This window comes from Mauremys reevesii, linkage group 5 (genome assembly GCF_016161935.1).
Source record: "Mauremys reevesii isolate NIE-2019 linkage group 5, ASM1616193v1, whole genome shotgun sequence".
NCBI lineage: Eukaryota > Metazoa > Chordata > Testudines > Geoemydidae > Mauremys > Mauremys reevesii.
In genome coordinates, this window is record NC_052627.1 from 29,976,119 (window position 1) to 29,994,008 (window position 17,890).

At 41.3% G+C, this 17,890-nt stretch overlaps 1 protein-coding gene across 1 annotated transcript; it reads right to left on the bottom strand.

Annotated features, from left to right (window-relative positions):
• Nucleotides 1-1,103: 1,103 nt before the first annotated feature.
• On the bottom strand, nucleotides 1,104-17,806 carry LRIT3 (leucine rich repeat, Ig-like and transmembrane domains 3). Its single transcript, XM_039541979.1, has 4 exons — nucleotides 16,818-17,806; nucleotides 15,031-15,506; nucleotides 4,905-5,210; nucleotides 1,104-2,440 (listed from the first exon to the last, which is right to left on the bottom strand). Exons 1-4 carry the CDS (start codon nucleotides 16,931-16,933, stop codon nucleotides 1,374-1,376), a joined length of 1,965 nt encoding a protein of 654 aa, XP_039397913.1. The 5' UTR covers nucleotides 16,934-17,806; the 3' UTR covers nucleotides 1,104-1,373.
• Between the last annotated feature and the right edge of the window lie 84 nt (nucleotides 17,807-17,890).

Here is a 17,890-nt window from a genome sequence, read left to right on the forward strand (position 1 = left end):
GACACTGGCCTGCTTTGAGATCTATGGATGAAAAGCACTAGATAAGATCCAGGTATTATCATCATCTCATTGGGAAGGGAAGATTCCCAGCTTCCCACAGAACTCACATGGAAAGGCCCAAGATATCAAAGATGCTCGCTCTTTTTTTTTTTTTTTTTTTAATCCATTTTGGCATGTATTGTGTTCTCCCTGTTTACACACAGTGATACTCATGGAGTTGGAACCTCCATCAACGAAGTCAAATGGAGTCTTGTCAGGGACTTCAATGGATGCAGGATCGGACTCATGGTAGGCAATCCTAGATGTTTATTTTTAAAATACATAATATGATTTTGGAAATGTTGAGTTGTGCTCATAATTCGCCTACGCAATTACACATTCCAAATGTTACCCTCACCCTGTCGCCTCATTCCCTCTTGCTATTTGTTACATCTTCTGTTGCATCTTGTCTGTAGCTATTGGAGGATAAGACCTCATCTTACCATGCGTCTTAACATAAACGTATGTATGTTATATAGTGTCAAAGGTAAACAATTGTCAAATAAGTTAATTAAAATGCAGTATGTATAGTGTTCTAAGGCTGGGATTTTGCAACAGGACCATATTAAGTACCAGTAGTTTCAACCTTTTGTTAACATTTGTCCCTTACAAAGCTACCCACAGCAAAACCTTACCTTAAGTTCACCAGCCAAGAGACGCTCCTTCCAAAAGCATCTGTAACTTGATGAAGATGGTCTATGTTGCATCTCAAGAAACAAAGCACATGATCTCTGGGTAACTGACTTGAGCCTTGATTAACCCAAAATCACTCCTTCTCCAAGACATTACACAATGTAGTGCTCTATCACATTTTGAAGCACAAGCTGTCATCAGAAAATCTGTATTTTCAAATATTAAGTATAAGTGACTATCTTCGACTCAAGCAAAGCCAGAGTTTAAGCTCTGCTCCTATAGCTTTTCTCCAGTATATAGTATTTTTTAAAAGAAATGTGGGGAATATTTGATAGATACAACTTGCATGTCGTACACATGAAATCAGATGACAAGATAAATACCAGTATGTTTAATAAAAACAGAAAATATCAGAACATAAATCAGGCAGAGTTACTTTATGCTCTATTTACTCTCCAAGGAACATCACTATCTCATATCAGAAGTCACAGGATGCATGACAGGATGTAAAAAAAGACAAAAAACAAATGCTGGCATCAATTTCCCTTTCCCCCTCCTACCGCAATAGTCTGAGTTGTATCAGATGCTATATCTGATAGTGGTATTTCCTAACTGGCACTGACCTGCTTTGAGATACAAGACTTCCGTTTGGAATTAGTTTTACCCTTAGTGTATTTCACATTGTCCACTATATACAACATTCAACAGAAGTACTCTGATCTGGAGCCCTCACTTTTGAAGGTCATCTGAGAATCCATGCTTGACCTAGAGCAAAGCAGAAGTCTTTCTGACTCATCAGTGTTTCTTCGAGTCCAGAGCTCTCCTCCTGTGCCCACTGAACGGGGCTTAAGGGAAAGTGTTTCAAATTTGACATAGGTCTCTTTTGCAAGGTCAGCTTCCCTAGCAGATTTTGGTTTCCTGTGAAGTTTTAAAACTTTATAGAGTAAGAAAAATATCAAAGGTAGAACAATCACACATGCCACACTGCTAGTCATGATCAAAATGGAAACTTGAGAACCACTCTCACCATTTATTCCATCAGTGGAGAAAATAATGCATTGATCTTTTGTAGGTGGGACTCCTTTGGGACAGACACATGCCATGTATTGTGTACTAGGCTGCAAACCATCTATTGTGACTTTGTTTTTGCTGGGATCTGTACTCAGAGGCAGCATATCTTTCTCCCCATACTTTGAGTACAATACAGTCACTGCAGAGTTGCTTGTGGCATTGATGGTTTTCCAAGTTAAGGTAACTCTTTCATCCGTTTCAGTAATAACTTTTAGGTTTTTTATGGTGACGTTCTGTTCAGCCAGTGCTGCTGCATTCAATGAAGTCGCCTCATCTTTCTTGCTTGTTTCTTCAGACTTTTTGTTGTTTCCATTTGTTACTCCCTTTGAACTTTTTTTCCCATCAGCCATGGACTTGGACTGTTTTTTGTCTGTGATCTTGGCACTTGTTGCCCTTTCAGTGGTAGCCGTTGTTGTGGGTAGCGATGTTAAGGATGGAGGAGGTGTGGTGCTTTTTTCAGATTCTTGCTTGGCTTCCTCCTGTGTGTTATTTTGTTGGTCTGCTTCAAACTTCTTCCCATACTTCTGTGGTGACACAGTCGTAGTGACAACACCAACCACAGTGACAGTAACAGCAGCTTCTGACATTCCCGCCAAATTTTTGGCCTTACATCTGTAGTCCCCTGCATCCTTGTATGAAATCCCTGTCAAACTTATTATGGACCATCTGACACCCTCTCCTGGAGTTTCTTGAATTACTAAAGAAGAATGAAATGCATATAGTAAAACAGTGTAACAGTAACATAACAAAAAGGCAAGGTTATGACTTTACCCTTCCATGCTTTTGCTATGTTAGAAAAAACAATTTGAATTGAACATATTGTTTTTTTAAACACAACTTGCAGAACTCCCTGCCATATAATAGTATTGAAAAAAAGAGTTGGGGTCTGGTGTACACTACAGACCTACATCAGTATAATTACATCACTCAGGGGTATGAAAAATCCACACTCCTGAGCGACATAGTTATACCAGCCTAACACCCTGTGCAGATAGAGCTCTGTCAGCAGGAGAGCTTCTCCCATTGGCATAGCTACCACCTCTCGGGGAGGTGGATTAACTACGCCGACAGGAGAGCTCTCTCCAGTCAGCAGAGAACATCGTCATTCAAGTGCTATAGTTGCATCAGTGCAGCTGTGCCGATGCAGTGTTTTAAGTGTAGACTTGCCCTGAGTAAGGTTCAAAAATAAAATTAGACATTTATATGAGTAATAAAAATATTTGCCATTTCACTATAAAAAACAAAAATGGTTAAGGGGATATAGGGAGGGATATAGGGTAAAGTTTCAAAAGTGCATAAGTGACTTGGCAGCCTAAATTCCATGGACTTTAAAAGCTACACTGACCTTCAGCAAGACTTAGAACCCTAAGTATCTAAGTCACTTCAGGAAATGGTACTTTGGCTCCTAAGTCACTTAAATGGTCTTGAAGGTTTCACCCATCAGCTCTTATGCTTAAGGGTAAAATCTTACTGCTAACTGCCTGGGGTTAGCAAAAAACATCCCCCACGGGTAGGTCATTGCATAATTACCCATTATGGGGCTTTACACAACCGTCTGAGGCACTATTTGGACTACATAGAGCACTGGTACAATCCCATAGGACATTTATTAAGTCTATCACATAATCCAGGAACTTTATACACCACCTCACAAGGGAGGTTAAAGTCTAAACATGCATTGGAAAGGGAATTATCCTGTTTCACCTAGGGGTAAGCCCTCAGGTCAGGATTGGATCACGTGGCTGGAGTAAGAAGCAGCAGCCTGCACTATCCAGGCTTAACTTGTCCTGTGGACTGAACTTTCCCAGAACTGTCTGTCTATCTAGACCCCTTAAGAGTCCACACACACACACACACACACACCCTTCAAATAAAGATTAAAAGATTAAGTTAGACCCGTAATAATTAATAGAGTTATATCTATTTTTATTATGTGGATTTTACTCTTCACCCCATATATTTTAATTATTGTAAGTTCCAAAGGTGAAAGACAGGCACTATAAATAATTAAACAATTGTAATGTATGACATCTCGATTTTACAGACTTCTGTGTCTCCACTATTTGTGTGCTCTACAATGACAGTTGTGACATGAACAGCCAAAGCAAAGACCATTTTATATATATAGCATTCCAGTTACAAAAGCTCTCCACCCAATTTTTGGAAAAGTTTGGATTTGAATTCACACTGCAGAGTTCAAACCCACCTCTACAGAATATGTAATCATCTAAATACTTTGAGTTATTAAAATAATTGAGTTCTGAGGCAAACAGTTTAATTTCTAGACTTTTCTAGGAGCTGCAGAGTTTATACATTCGCTAGTTTCCCCTACTCTCGGACCCTTACTTTTTCTGTCTTTCCTCTTCTACAGTTCTTCCTTAAATCCTAAAGATAATCCTTAGATGCTAACCATGGTGCCATCTACTGGCAGCCTCCAATATTGCACTATAACAATTCATTTCAACTGATAGGCTTATTTTGTTTTAAATGAGTCATAGCTTACTGCTTTGAGTTAAAAGAATTTTTCATAATAAATATAACAATTTATTATTGTGGGCTTACATTAAGTTGTCATATAGTTCATTCTCACGAACCCATTACTTAGAAATAGGAAAACTTCTGAATTGCTAGATGCAATTACTAAAATTGGCTGATATACAAAAAATAATATAAAATATTCACTCTCTCTTTACAGTTCAGTATGGACATTGGTGGTAAATGACCAAAATTCACACAAAATAATATTTATGACAAAGCCAATACTTCTAATAAAAATTGCTGTGTTTAAATAGCTCAGTTATGGCTACACTGGCTTTTTTAACTTGCATTTTGTACCGGAGACAAGCCAAAACTGAAATTTCAAGTCCAAACCACCCCGTCCAATTTTGGGATCCTGAATCTAAGCCTCCTATCCAGTCTTGGTTCCATGTCATGTTCTGAATTGGAAGTGATTTGTTTGCCCTGTTCATGTTCAGATATGGATGAATTTAACACAAATAGGGACAAGGAGATTCTGGACCCAAACGGTAGAACTATTGTGAGAAATATCTGGTCTTGTTCATTTTTCACCATTCATAATAATGATCTCAAAGATCATTTCCAAGCGCAAACTATCAATATATCTAGGTTCTCATATTTCTTAGTAATAAATTATGAAATACCTGTATAGTTCACCGGTAAATTGTCTGACCTGATCCAGGTAAGTTGTGGGGTTGGATATCCAGTGGCATCACAGCGTAGCAGTACATTGCTTCCCAGAGGCGATGTGATTTTTGTTGCTGAAGTCATCACTGATGGTTTAAGACACTGTTCCAGCTCTGCTCTCTGGAACAAGATACCTGCCAGACTCTCAGGTCCACTACAAGCCACAAGAGGATCCAGAAGTACAACAGAGGTGTCCACTATTTTGGAAAATTCAATTAGCTTTGAAATCCGACAGTCACAAAACCATGGATTGTCCTGCAAACCTTAAGCAGGGGGGGAAAAAAAAGCATACACTTAGTTTCAAGCATTACTTGGATTTCATGATTAGAGTGGGACATACCATTGTGTCTAAATGCTAAGAGGGAGAATGTGTCTCTTAAGTTCATGAAATATTTAATTTGTTCCTTTTATACTTTTTTTTTTGAGGTTCAGAAGGAGGGTTAAAGCTATTTTGTTAACAATTGATAAACTAGATATTTTCCCCACAACCACCTGCACAGAAAATGGTACATGAGTTGACATATTCTACACTAAATTGTACCATTTTTTCATTCCTTTGAAACAACCTCAGAAGGAGCAGCCTTGGTTAGCTGCCAAGTAAGGTGTTTCACCAGCATTTGGCTTCTTGGCAGACCCTTCAAGTACAAGTAGATCTTCTAATAGCTATGGTTGTCCTTTGACCTCCACTGCTCTCCTTTTTCCCCTTCATTAAGTATGGAGTTTTCTAAGCTTCTCTTCTTTTTTTTCAGGCAACTTTTTCAGTGCTTGGATTTTGGCTGAGGAGACAGCAATGATTGAAGTGTTTATGACTTATACCAGCTCTTCTGCCATTGAACAGAGATGGCTTTACGCCAACGAAGTTTAGACCTGGATCTGAACTTTCCCAATGTTCAGGGGTGTTTGGATTCAGAGATCTCGTTCAGGCCAATCTTTTAAATACAAAATATTTAAAAGTTGTGGAGGGATGCGGAGAGAGAGGGAGGAGGGCAGAGGAACTGTCAAAATAATTAAAGGATCTTAGCATTTTTGATGGCACACAAGGACCCTGCCCCTCCCCATTTGACTTCAGACTATTTTCCCTTTAATTATGAAGAGCAGGAGTGAGGGGACATTTCTTCTATTGTTGAATTTGATTTCCGGTGAATTACATTGGCCATTTTATAGTAATATAGGTCCAGCTCTTATATTGGTGTAAGACAGCATAGCTCTGTTGACTTCAATAGAGAAATATCTATTTATACCAGCTGAGGATCTGGTCCACAGCATTTCATTCATGCCTTTAAACAGTTTCTGATTTGACTTTAGATCTCTGTACACATCTCCCTGGAACACTCCATTTCCTTTGAATATTAACAATAAATAGAACTAATTCCAAATTCAAGCTATTTTTGTAGGTAACATGGGATAGCCTCCAATGCTATGATGATGGGTGCATTAAAAGTGAGCAGGCAGATATAAAATAAAAGCTACTACTTTGCAGTGAAAACCTATAATTACTGGATACGCTGAACAGTTTAGCAAACCAGTCATGAATGAAACCCAGATAAGGGGACATAGTACACAACTCATGATGTGAAAAGATGCATTAACTTTACGAATAATTAAATAAAAATTTGGAATTATTCCATGTTACCAACACCCTTCTTTTTCCCTTTCTTAATATTTCATTTGCTTCTAATGTCTTTGCATTTTTAGAAAAAATCTGTAGATGTAGAAATACATGCTTTCTTTAACCACCTGACCAAGATTAGGTTATTTTAAGCACAAAGTCAGTGATTGATTAAGACAGTGGTAAACCCTGACTAATCCCACCCTTTAAAACAAGACTTGACCTGAAGAGATTCCTTGACTATACGTTTATGACATCACAATCCAATTGTACTCCTTCCAGACAAGCGTGATTTTAAATCTGACTAATTATTACCCACAAGAAAAGGAATAGGCAAATCCAAGAAAACTGTTTCGAGTATTGTATTTTAAAAAGCTAATCTCCAAAAAAAAAAAAAAAAGAGAGAGAGAGAGAGAGAACGCGCGCGAGCACACACTCCTCTTTGGAGATTATATATAGCTTTGGAGACGTTTATATATAAAGTCTCCAAAGCTATATATATATCCCCACCACTGTTGGATATATATATATATATATATATACACACACACACACACACAACTTGACAACCTCTGGTGAACTGGGCATATATATAAAAATATATATACATAAAAGACCAGTTCACCAGAGGTGAATTTCAACAGGTTTCCTCTAACATCAGTCCATCCTATCTATAGCTCCCCTTTGCACTGTATACTTAAGCTGGGAACATGGGTAAAACTAGCAGGGGAAGGAGAAGGTCGACGTTCTCAATTTCCAGCCTACTCCCTTAGTACATAAGATAAACTTCCTTCCAGTTCATAGACGCAGTCCAGGTGTCCCAAAAGCCATTAATTGCAAACAAATCTAATGTAATGCCCCTAATTCCCAGGATGTGCAAATGTACATTCCATGTAAGGATGTTGAGACCATTGTGCAAAGTAAAGGGGTCCAAGAACATAAGAACGGCCATGGTGGGTCAGACCAAAGGTCCATCTAACCCAGTATCCTGTCTTCCGACAGTGGCCAATGCCAGGTGCCCCAGAGGGAATGAACAGAACAGGTAACTATCAAGTGATCCATCCTCTGTTGCCCATTCCCAGCTCCTGGCAAACAGAGGGTAGGGACACCATCTCTGCCAGGGTAACAATGTTACTTATCCACATTTCCTGAATATACATTTCCCACATTTTGGAAAAATTGTATGTTGCTGAGTTGGGACAATTATGTCTCTTTTAAAAAAAATTAAATAACCTAAATCACATTTTTTAAATGGTCTGATCCTGCAAAGTCTTACTCGTGTGAGTAATAATGATAGTAGGGATTTGTAGGATTCGTCCCTTAGACAGGTAAATTATTCACCAATATGACTGAGTGATTGAAATATATAAGCCTACTGTGAAACTTTTAAAACATACAAAGGCTCACAAAAATATCAACAAATAATTCCACTGAAAGCAATTATGGTAAAAGAAAGTGACGGCTGTAGGATTAAGCACTTAATAGTCAAGCACCTCATATGCAAATGAGCTTCTTAACTCAAATTCATTTCTCACTCATCTGTCCATGCTTCGCAAAATTAGGGCAATGCATGGTTAATGAAGAGTTTGTGTGACATATTAATGCCGTGCAGTAAAAAAACAACACCATCCTACTTAGAGAGACAAGATGGGTACAATGGAGTTATAGCCTTGACGCTCTAATATCCTGGGACCAACACAGCTAGAATGACACTGCATACAACATCCTGCTTGTGAGTCAGATTGGTCTGCCACCAATCTCATTGCAGAGAATTAATTGTAAGACAGCTTCTCAGTGTCCAGGGAACCCCAGCATGCTCTGGAGCACACCTATTCTACTGAAAGTGGTCCTAATGCCACAATCCTTTTCTCGGGTAATGCTCTCCCTCAAATCAGTGTAAGTTTTGCCCGGGAGAATGGCAGGATCAACTGCAGCGTTTGTTCCTACTGCTGTCAGAAAAACACAGATTCAGACTGACAGGAAACAATGTTTCTCCTAGAGCAGTGGTCCCCAAACTGGAGGAGTGTTGGGGGAGGCCACAGAGCCCAGGCCAACCCCCCTCCTCCCAGGATGGCAGGGAGGGAGTTCCACCCAGCCCCTTGCTCTGCTCCCAGACTCATTCCAACCCCAGCAACAGCTCCACTCCACCCACAGCCCAGCTCCAGCCACAGCTCCACTCCACCCCTGCTCTGCCCCCAGTCCAGCTCTGCCCTCATTTCTCTCCACCTCCAGGCCAGCTCCACCTCTAGCCCCAGCTCCTCCCCCATTCCCAGTTCTGCTTTTAGCCCCAGCTCCTCTGCTGAGCCACGGACTGATTCCATTACTGGTAAGGTGGGGCACAGCAAGAAAAGTTTGGGCACCACTGTCCTAAAGGAACATACCACTATTTCAGTTGCACAAGGGGAATTCTCTTCCCAAAAAGAACATTCAACGCATATAAAATATATGCTAAGATAAAATCTGAGCTGTAATAACATATTAGGGACGCTTCTTGTGGAATGTTGTCTCATTTGAGATACTGATGTCAGGACTATTTGAGCTTTGTTTTGTGCTGCATTAACCTCTAATAGTCATTGCAAAATTCCTACATATAAGGTGAACACTTAAAGATGTGTATTACTCAAAAAGGCAACTAACCCTAATAACCTGTTGAACTATCTGCCACTGGAAATTATTAACATTTGCAGAGACAGAGTTTCAAAGTCAGGCCTGTGCAACTGCACATTGACCTTTGAACATGACTAACTGATGCCTGGAAATAACTGGTGTTCACGAACATGTCAGATACAACATCTGAGAGTGCACAGTTGAGTCCCTGCCATCCACGTATATATGCACAGATATTTGCTCACAAGTCAAACTCACTCAAATACACAATTGCGTGTGCCTACCTTTAAAAATCTGTCTAGTTTTATTTTTAACTGGTCCAGAGGCAGATGCTATTCTTATTCAGAGAAATGTCCATTCCTGCTTGATATTTTACAAAATGACCAGTTCTCTTCCCTCTGGACTGGAGAAAAAGAGTATAAGGAGAAGAAAGTACTCCTAAGATATTGGAAGGGAGAGTGGCTGCTCCTGAAACAACCCCTTAAATGCTGGCAGCTTTCCACAGTAGTAAATTATGCTAAAAGCCATGTTAATTCCCCTATAAGGCCTCTGTTCTTTCCGGTTCAAAGAAGGTAGAAACATACAGCTGAGGGGATACGGTGCAGTGGGGAAGTGAAGGTCAGGCATCAGGAGACCCCAGGATTCCCAGAGTTAGAAGTTTGCTTTCCGCATGAACCCTCAAGATTGGTAGGACTAGCAGCTTGTCTCCCGTCACAAGATGGCTGAGTCCTTCTCCCCATGGACAGCTTATGACAAAACCTCTTTGGCTGACTTTTTCCCAATAGGAAGTTATGACTTGCTATTTATTGCTCATATTGCAGTAGTGCCCAAAGGATTCAATCCAGATCCAAACTCCACTGCCTGAGGCACTGTACAAACAAACATGAGACCGTCCCTGACCTACAGAGTATAAAACAGAAATAGACTGAGCAAAGAGTGACAAACAACAGACGAGACAGGGAAGCAAAGAACAAGGTAATACAGTTACTTGGTTATTTAGGCTAGCCTTGAGGGTTCCAGATCATTTGGAAGCACTGGATTTTGTGAATGGGAAAAGCTGTAGAACCCCAGATCTACTCACCTTGCCTCTTTCCCAACGTATAAATATACTCCTGCATCTGCAGGTAGAGACAGGAGGCTCTTTTCTTAACGTCTTCCATGAGGGAGACAAAGATTTTCATAAGTTATCTAATTGGTTCTGAGATAAATAATTATTTTCACTGCAGCCAGACAAAGTGCAGTTATTTAGAGTTGATTCATTAACATTGTTTCAGTTCCTCAGGTCCAACATTGACTCCGAGGAGGTAATCTCCTCACTCACATGATGGCTATTTCCAGCCAGTTATGAGCCAGGGTTTTCTTCTAATATGAAACCAACACTTAAAATGGTTGCACAATAAGCATTGATTTGCCATACATAGATATGATATGGTACAAGTAGGCAACACAGTACAATGAGCAATTGACAAAGCTTCCTTCCTAATGAACCACAATGGAGTTCCTGTGCAAATGGACAGAAAATGGCCACATTTCTTATCTGATTCATTTGGAGACAAGCCTGGATGCTGCAGTGATCACAACAAACAAATAATTTGCTTCCTCAGTAACTCATTGGTACTCATCCCCATCAATGCCTAATAACAGCCCATAGTTACAGTTGTGAATTATATACTCCAATGTGTATCACAGAATAATACAGTTATGCAGTCCCTCTTTCTTGGTAAACAGAGTTTCCCCCACACCAGTATGTGCCACTGTGTCAATATGGACTTTAGCTTAGAGGTGATCTATGTAGGAAATTTTCTCTGTAAATCAGTAACCAACCTCAGGCTGTAATTAAATGCACATTATTCCCTTTTTAGTGGGTTGTAAAGTGGCAATAAATAAAATATTCAAGGTTCAAAATGAAACCCAGATGTTATTAACAGGTGATGTTTCCTCCACCCTAGCTGTGATGTTTCCGCCACTCAAGGCTCTTTGTAACTACAATACCATCTGCAGCCCCTGCTGCTCAGCTGGGGTTTAGTCAGTGGCTTCACATAGTAAAAGATTGACTGGCCCCTTTTCCCACTGGCTCCCTGTGCTTCCCTCTCCCAGCACTGCCACACACAGTGCCATGGAAACAATCACCACAGAGCAGGCCCCAGGAAGAGCTGAGTCTTCACAACTGCCTGGCCAGCACACTCTGCAGAAGCCTGGTGGCTCTGCTGCATTCAGGGTCCTTGGCACGTGGGAAGGCAGCGAGGGCAAGATTTCACCCAGCGCTAACTGCAGCTCTATCATATGCTGTATTCCCTCATCCTCTCAATGGCTCTCTAGGAGGGAGACCACAAGGGGAATGATATTACCATTGTGCATGCCTCCGATTTCAAACCACAGTATGCTCCTGCAGCCCAGTCCTGCCACCATCGACTTCAGTGGGAACAGGATTGAGCCCTTGGTGCCCAAATTGACTGAAGAAACACAAGGAACTAAAATGGGTCAAGCCAGGGTAAAGTTTGGGATTACCAACAAGACTAGGGAAAGGCCAGGTTCTTGTCAGCTAGACAAAAGCAGCTCCTGGTTTTCCAGGGGCACAGTCAGTCACATCGCCTGAAGATTTGGAAAGGGAGCCTTCTCCTGCACTCTCTCCTCCTCAGGTTCACTTATGACATTGCAGCTAGCAGAGCCTTCTAAATGTCAAAAATCATTTGGTTTGGGTTTGAGTTTTTGTTTTGTTTAAACACACCAGCGAATAATCTTGTTTTCCTGATTCTGCCAACCATTGCTCACATTGAGCAGAACCCTGACTGCCATTTTACTGGCAGCATTTCAACAACTTGACTTTGCTGTAAGTACTGCTAGGAAGCTCTGAATTTCAGCTTCCAGTGACACCATGCTTTCAGCTAACAAGCCAGCTAGAGATGGAGCACCTAGCTGGATGCTCCCATAGGAGGGGGACAAAGTACGCAGGCAGGGCCGCCCAGAGGGGGGGGCAAGAGGGGCAATTTGCCCCAGGCCCCGAGCCCCACAGAGGCCCCCACGGGAGTTTTTCGGGGCCCCTGGAGCGGGGTCCCTCATTCGCTCTGGGGGGCCCGGAAAACTCTTGCGGGGCCGGGCGCAGGAGCTTCTTCGCTCCCGGTCTTCGCCGGCGGGGGGTCCTTCCGCTCCGGGGCGGAAGGACCCCCCGCTGGCGAATTACCGCCGAAGACGGAGCGGGACCTGCCGCCGAAGTTCAGCTTGGTCTTCGGCGGTAATTCGGCGGCGGGGGGCCCTTCCGTTTCGGGACCCGCCGCCGAAGTGCCCTGAAGACCCGCGGCGGGACCTCCCCCCCCGCCGAAGACCGGGCTGCACTTCGGCGGCGGGTCCCGCGGCGGCGGGGGGGCCCCGCCGTGGGTCTTCGGGGCACTTCAGCGGTGGGTCCCGGAACGGAAGGGCCCCCGCCGCCGAAGACCCCGGGCCCCCGGAATCCTCTGGGCAGCCCTGTACCCAGGACTCTGGGCAGGTTCACTTTGCAGAATTTTCATCTAGAGAAGGCAGAAGGTGCAGAGAACTGCAGATCTGTGAAGAAGTGAAGCTTTAGTCCAATGGTCTAAATGGTTTAGTCAGCTCCTTCGGCCCCTTCTTATACATGGCAATGTGGTTCCTGCAGGAGAAATGCTACCATTAGCAGGCCAGCCTCTCTGAGAGGTGCAGAAATGTAGCCTTAGTTAGCACTGATTCAAGCAGAATTAATTAAGGCATGGAATCCAAGCAGATACTCACCACCTCTGGGAAGTGGGAGAGTGCTACACAGAACAATGGCTCTTTGGTTCCCAGCCCTGAAAACCTCAGTGAGCCCCAGCAGATCTTCCACGGGGTATCAGAGAGGGCAATGTCACAGAGCCACCAGTCTCCCTTTTTCATGGTTCCTAGCCAGAATCCCTTCTGCTTGGAGAAGTGAAGAAGATAGTCAGGCTCATATAAATCCTACTCAACATGGTACATTTTTTAAGCAACAAAAGTACAGCAAGGAGGGCCTCTCTCTATGATTTTGTCACCAGATCCTAACATCTATCAGGTCGTAACAGCCATGTCCCTCTGGCACAGACCTGAGGGTGAGATTCCTGCAATGAGTGCGTGAGCTCATGTGCAAGTGTGTGTGTGCTCATCCACGCCCTCGCACATGAGTGAGAAACAAAACCAGGGCTCCTGGGCACTACAGTAATACACTCAATAAAGAGGAAGGAGAAGCAGGTTTAGTGGGAAGGGGATTGTGGGCTTGTCAGGGAACAATCCAAAACACAAGCAGTGTGACACTTCAGATCTCCAGAGGTTCACGTTCAGATTAATTGTATAACAATCATTGTCTGCTTGCACTCTAATAGACTTACAATAAATGGCTTTTGTAATGACTGGAAATGAAGTGAATCATTCACAGCCAACCTAATTTATAGTTGCTCCAAATTCTACAAAGAAATCATCATTTTATTTTCAGGGTATTTGACTTCAGTATGTAAGTCTGAAGGTAGGTAACTGCATACCATCTCCACAGAACATAGGATCCAAAAACCAGAGGCAAATTGGCACCTGAATCTAGTGAATCTACTGCCCTTTCATCTCTGGAGACACGGGTTCAAATCCAGACTTAGTTCACAAATGAAAATGAGCCTAAAGGTCTTATGCTAATTCCCCTGGGGACATTTTTGCACATTATAAAATCATCACATAACATGGCGCAATCAGTCACATGTGCTCAAGAGAATACAGGTGCTAGGGCTGCAAGGCTTGTCAGGATTAAAGGCTGTTGACAAAGACTGGTGAGGAAACTTTGCGAGCACTCAACCAGATTCCACTATCTTTGCACAGCAAGGCCAGCGCAAATAGACTGGAAGTTGGCTAGATCTCCCGAGATGAGGATTCTGATATGGAGAAAATCCTCAGCAGGTTTAGCACTGACATATACAGTAGCTGGGAGGTTAAATTCCCAGCACGGGTAGATAGACACGTGCTAGCGCTGCTCAAGCTAGCACTTAAAAAGAGCAAGGTTGCCACAGTGGTACGAGCAGCAGTTCAGACTAGCTGCCCAAGTGCATAGTCAGGGGGTCAAGCGAGAGTGTGCCAGGGCAGCTAGCCTGAGCTACTACAGCCAAACTAGCTCATGCGGAGCGAGCACACGTATGTCGACCTGGAACTGCACCTCAGAGCTGCTGTAGAAAGATACCCATAGCCAGCTCCTACTCTCCTCCCTCCTGTAACCATCAGTGTAGAGGAAGTGTGCAGGTGTAGAGACAGAACACACTGTGCTCCAGCCATCACCAGGTGTGTAGATTAGAGCAGCCCCCACCTACGTCAAGGCTGGCTGTCCAAGGATCAGGGAGTCACCCCCTGCTCCCACATGCAGTCCATCCCCTCGGTACACGCTACATCCACAGAAACTGAGTGCAGTGGAGAATCTCTCCAATTACACCTAGTCCTACATACGATTTTTTTCTGAGCACCCAACGATCAACATATTATAAAAATAAAGTATTAGCCAAAATATTTACAGAACTGATGAGTGATTCCTGTGGGCCACATGAGTTACAAAAAGCCAAACAAACATTTTAAGAATGCATTAGCATTTTCTATACAGTGTTTGTCCCAAATGTTAGCAGTAAAAATATTTAAAATAAATAGCAGGCAGCAATCAGCGTAGGATAAGCAGTTTCACACTATATTTTAAACTAACATATTAGCATTGATATAACAATATTTTGCATGTTTATAGCACCTTTTATCCTGAATGATCCCAAAGCCCTTTACAAACTATGGCCTCAATCCTGCAAACACCACACTAAGCTGCTTCCCTTTTAAAGAGAATATTTAGACATGTTTTAATAAGGAATCCAATGGCCTCATCAGTTTACCTAATATGACTCTCTGTGCTGCTGGATCTGTGTTCCTGGACGGTGTAGCTTCTGAGAAGGGGGGCCAAACATCCATTAGGTCTGATGGCAAGGTGGTTAGTTTGTTGCTGGATATGTCCAGGTAGGTGAGGTTTCTCAGGTATCTACCAGCCTCAGACGGAATGCTGGTCAATTTGTTGTTATGTAAATCAAAGGTTCTTAGGTTGGGCATCTCCACAAGAGACTCCCAAGGGAAACTTGACAGCAAATTCCCATCCAGACGCAATTCATGCAGCTGCTTCAAATTATAAAAGCTGCTGGCATCAATGTTAGCCACACAATTGTAGGTCACCCACAGGTATTTAAGGTCCACCAAGTAGTAAAAGGCTTCAGTGGGGATTCTTCGTATGACAGTTTTTTCTATGCGAAGTTTTACTGTGTCCACAGGAACATTCACAGGGATCTCAAACATATCAGGGTCATTACACAGCACAGACCTAGCGCCAAACAACAAAGAGAGATCTGTATTTCATTACCAGAGACTTGCATCTCAAATAATAAGTGTTAATACCTTTTCTACCACCACTACTGCCAAAATATCAGACCAAGTGCAATCTTCTATGTTTAAAAGATAGAGACAATTAGGAGGTGGACTTTCTTTCTAAAGAGAAAATGAATATAAAATATTAATGATACTGCTGCATAATTCCAGATAAATTCAAATGCTATCTTTTACCCAGTCATTTTAGGGCCAGCAATGTAATTCAAGAACAGAAGGATTTTATTTGTATTTTTATCACTGAAACAGAAGATTCATGACCTCCGTTTTAATAAAAAGTCTATAACTCTTTGTGTCACTTTTTCTAATTTCTCTTCAAGAGTGGAGATATCAGATATTGAAGGCATGAGGGTAAATATATTTGTGGAACTTTACTTTTGAAAGTAGGTTGAAGATTACAAAAGGAATTTTTTTCAAACTGGGTGCTTAAATTTAAGATTCTAAATCCACCCAAAGAGAAATGGCCTAATTTTCAGAGGTTCTGTGGACTTTCTACTTCCACTGACTTCAGAGGTGCTGGGTTTTCTCAGAACCTCTGAAAATTAGGCCATTTCAATTTATTTTAAGTTCATACATATGGATTTAGGAGTCTAGGCATCCAGGTTTGAGAATTCTGACCAAAGTTAATGTCTCTTCTTTCTCTCCATATAGATGCTGATTTATGAAGAACATCTATTTTCCTTTCTTCCCACCAGAACTGTGTATCAGGTATAGTACAAGAATAAAATTAGCTGAACTTGTAATTCCCAAATGAGCAACAATACAATGTCTAGTGCATCTGCTGTAAAATATTTCAAAGTGGTTAAGCTTTTTCTTTATCATCATACGTTTTCTATTGTCTAACAATGAGATAGAGTAAAGGAAACTTTTGCATTTATCTAAAACCAGGATTACCATACAATGGATAACTGGTTTGAGAAATGAAATTTTCAAGGAAATATCGACATTTAGTAAGTTAGAGTGCAGAGAGAAGTCTCTGTAAAAACTGAAGATTTAAAAGGCATCCAGTTGCTAAGTAAAAACCATTAGGACAAGATATTATTGCTCCCTCTTAATATCCATGCACACTGCTTATCATGTAAAGTGGCATAAAAATGGAGTAAACTTCCCCCTTTATACTTCTAAAAAGTACATGAACTAAAATTACACAATCTGCACTCATCAGTGGTGTCAGAGAATGGTATTCTAAATTTCCATCAACCTATTTTCCTATAATTACGTTGTATAACGGCAATAAAGAAAGGCATACCTTGTTCCAGTGCCATCACTTCTGCCGTGGTAAATGCAAGTGCATTGTGAAGGACAAAAACTGTTTACCTCTTCAAAAAAGCTAATCATGATGCATAAACAAACAAACAGATACATGACTAACTCCCAGCAAAATTGATATGAACAAAATCTAAAAACGTTTATTCCCAGGCACTCGTGTGCTGTGTGCTATGAATGTGAATGTAGACATCCATTTAGTAATAGCAGATTACACTGGATTAGCTGAGATCTGTAGCTACTTAACCTTCAAATGTATCCTGAAAGGGATAAGTTGAACCAGCTTGGTTTTTTATTATGTCAAAGGAACATATTCTGTTAAAATTATATCTATCACATATCAGGACATCATCTTTATAGTTAACTATATTGAATACAGATTTACTAGATACATTTTGACATATCCCTTTACTTCACAGGGGTGTTGTGCAGTTTAGTAAGCTAAACTAATAAAACAGTCAAAAAATAAACTAATTGTTGGTGTCATGTACTGATTATCAATTGATAGCACCAAAAATATCATGTGAAGTGAAATCCCCTTAGATTGTGCTTTAAAATGTGTGTTCTTCGTTCTTCCTTGAAGCATTAGAATGTTTGCTTTTTAGAACAGATTAGCGGATTTCAGAACAAACTATATTCTCTCTCTTTATTTTATTGTTAATGCAAAGTAAAGAGTTCAATATCCAGCATTCCAAAAGGGTCTGTATCACTTTAAAAAAGACACAGGAACTGGGTAACAGGAAGTGAACTCAATATGGTAAGTAGTTGTAGTTAGATGAAGCCGTTTTAGCTGAGATCTGCCTGAGTGTTGTTCATATTTTATATTACCATTAGACAAGATATTTATTCTCCAAACATCAGAAATACCAATATCAAGTTAACTATCACCTACAATTGAATTTTTGAAAAGATATTCATTCCTTCAGCCCTGAATAAACTGATTCCCAAGATGGCCAGCCCTAGGCATTCAAAAACCATGAGTCAGGCCTCAAAAATGAGATTACCTTAAAATAATAAATTTGGGGGGGGGGGGGTTTACTTGCCTTTTGGTTTAAA

What these genes read in the sequence shown, in the direction of transcription:
- LRIT3 (XM_039541979.1), bottom strand. Translation starts at nt 16,933, where the DNA reads ATGTATCTGTTTGTTTGTTTATGCATCATGATTAGCTTTTTTGAAGAG. An exon ending in AGCACAGAGAGTCATATTAG is followed by an intron (nt 5,211 to 15,030) that starts GTAAACTGATGA and finishes CCCCTGCTTAAG; the next exon opens with GTTTGCAGGACAATCCATGG. An exon ending in TTTACCGGTGAACTATACAG is followed by an intron (nt 2,441 to 4,904) that starts GTATTTCATAAT and finishes ATTCTTCTTTAG; the next exon opens with TAATTCAAGAAACTCCAGGA.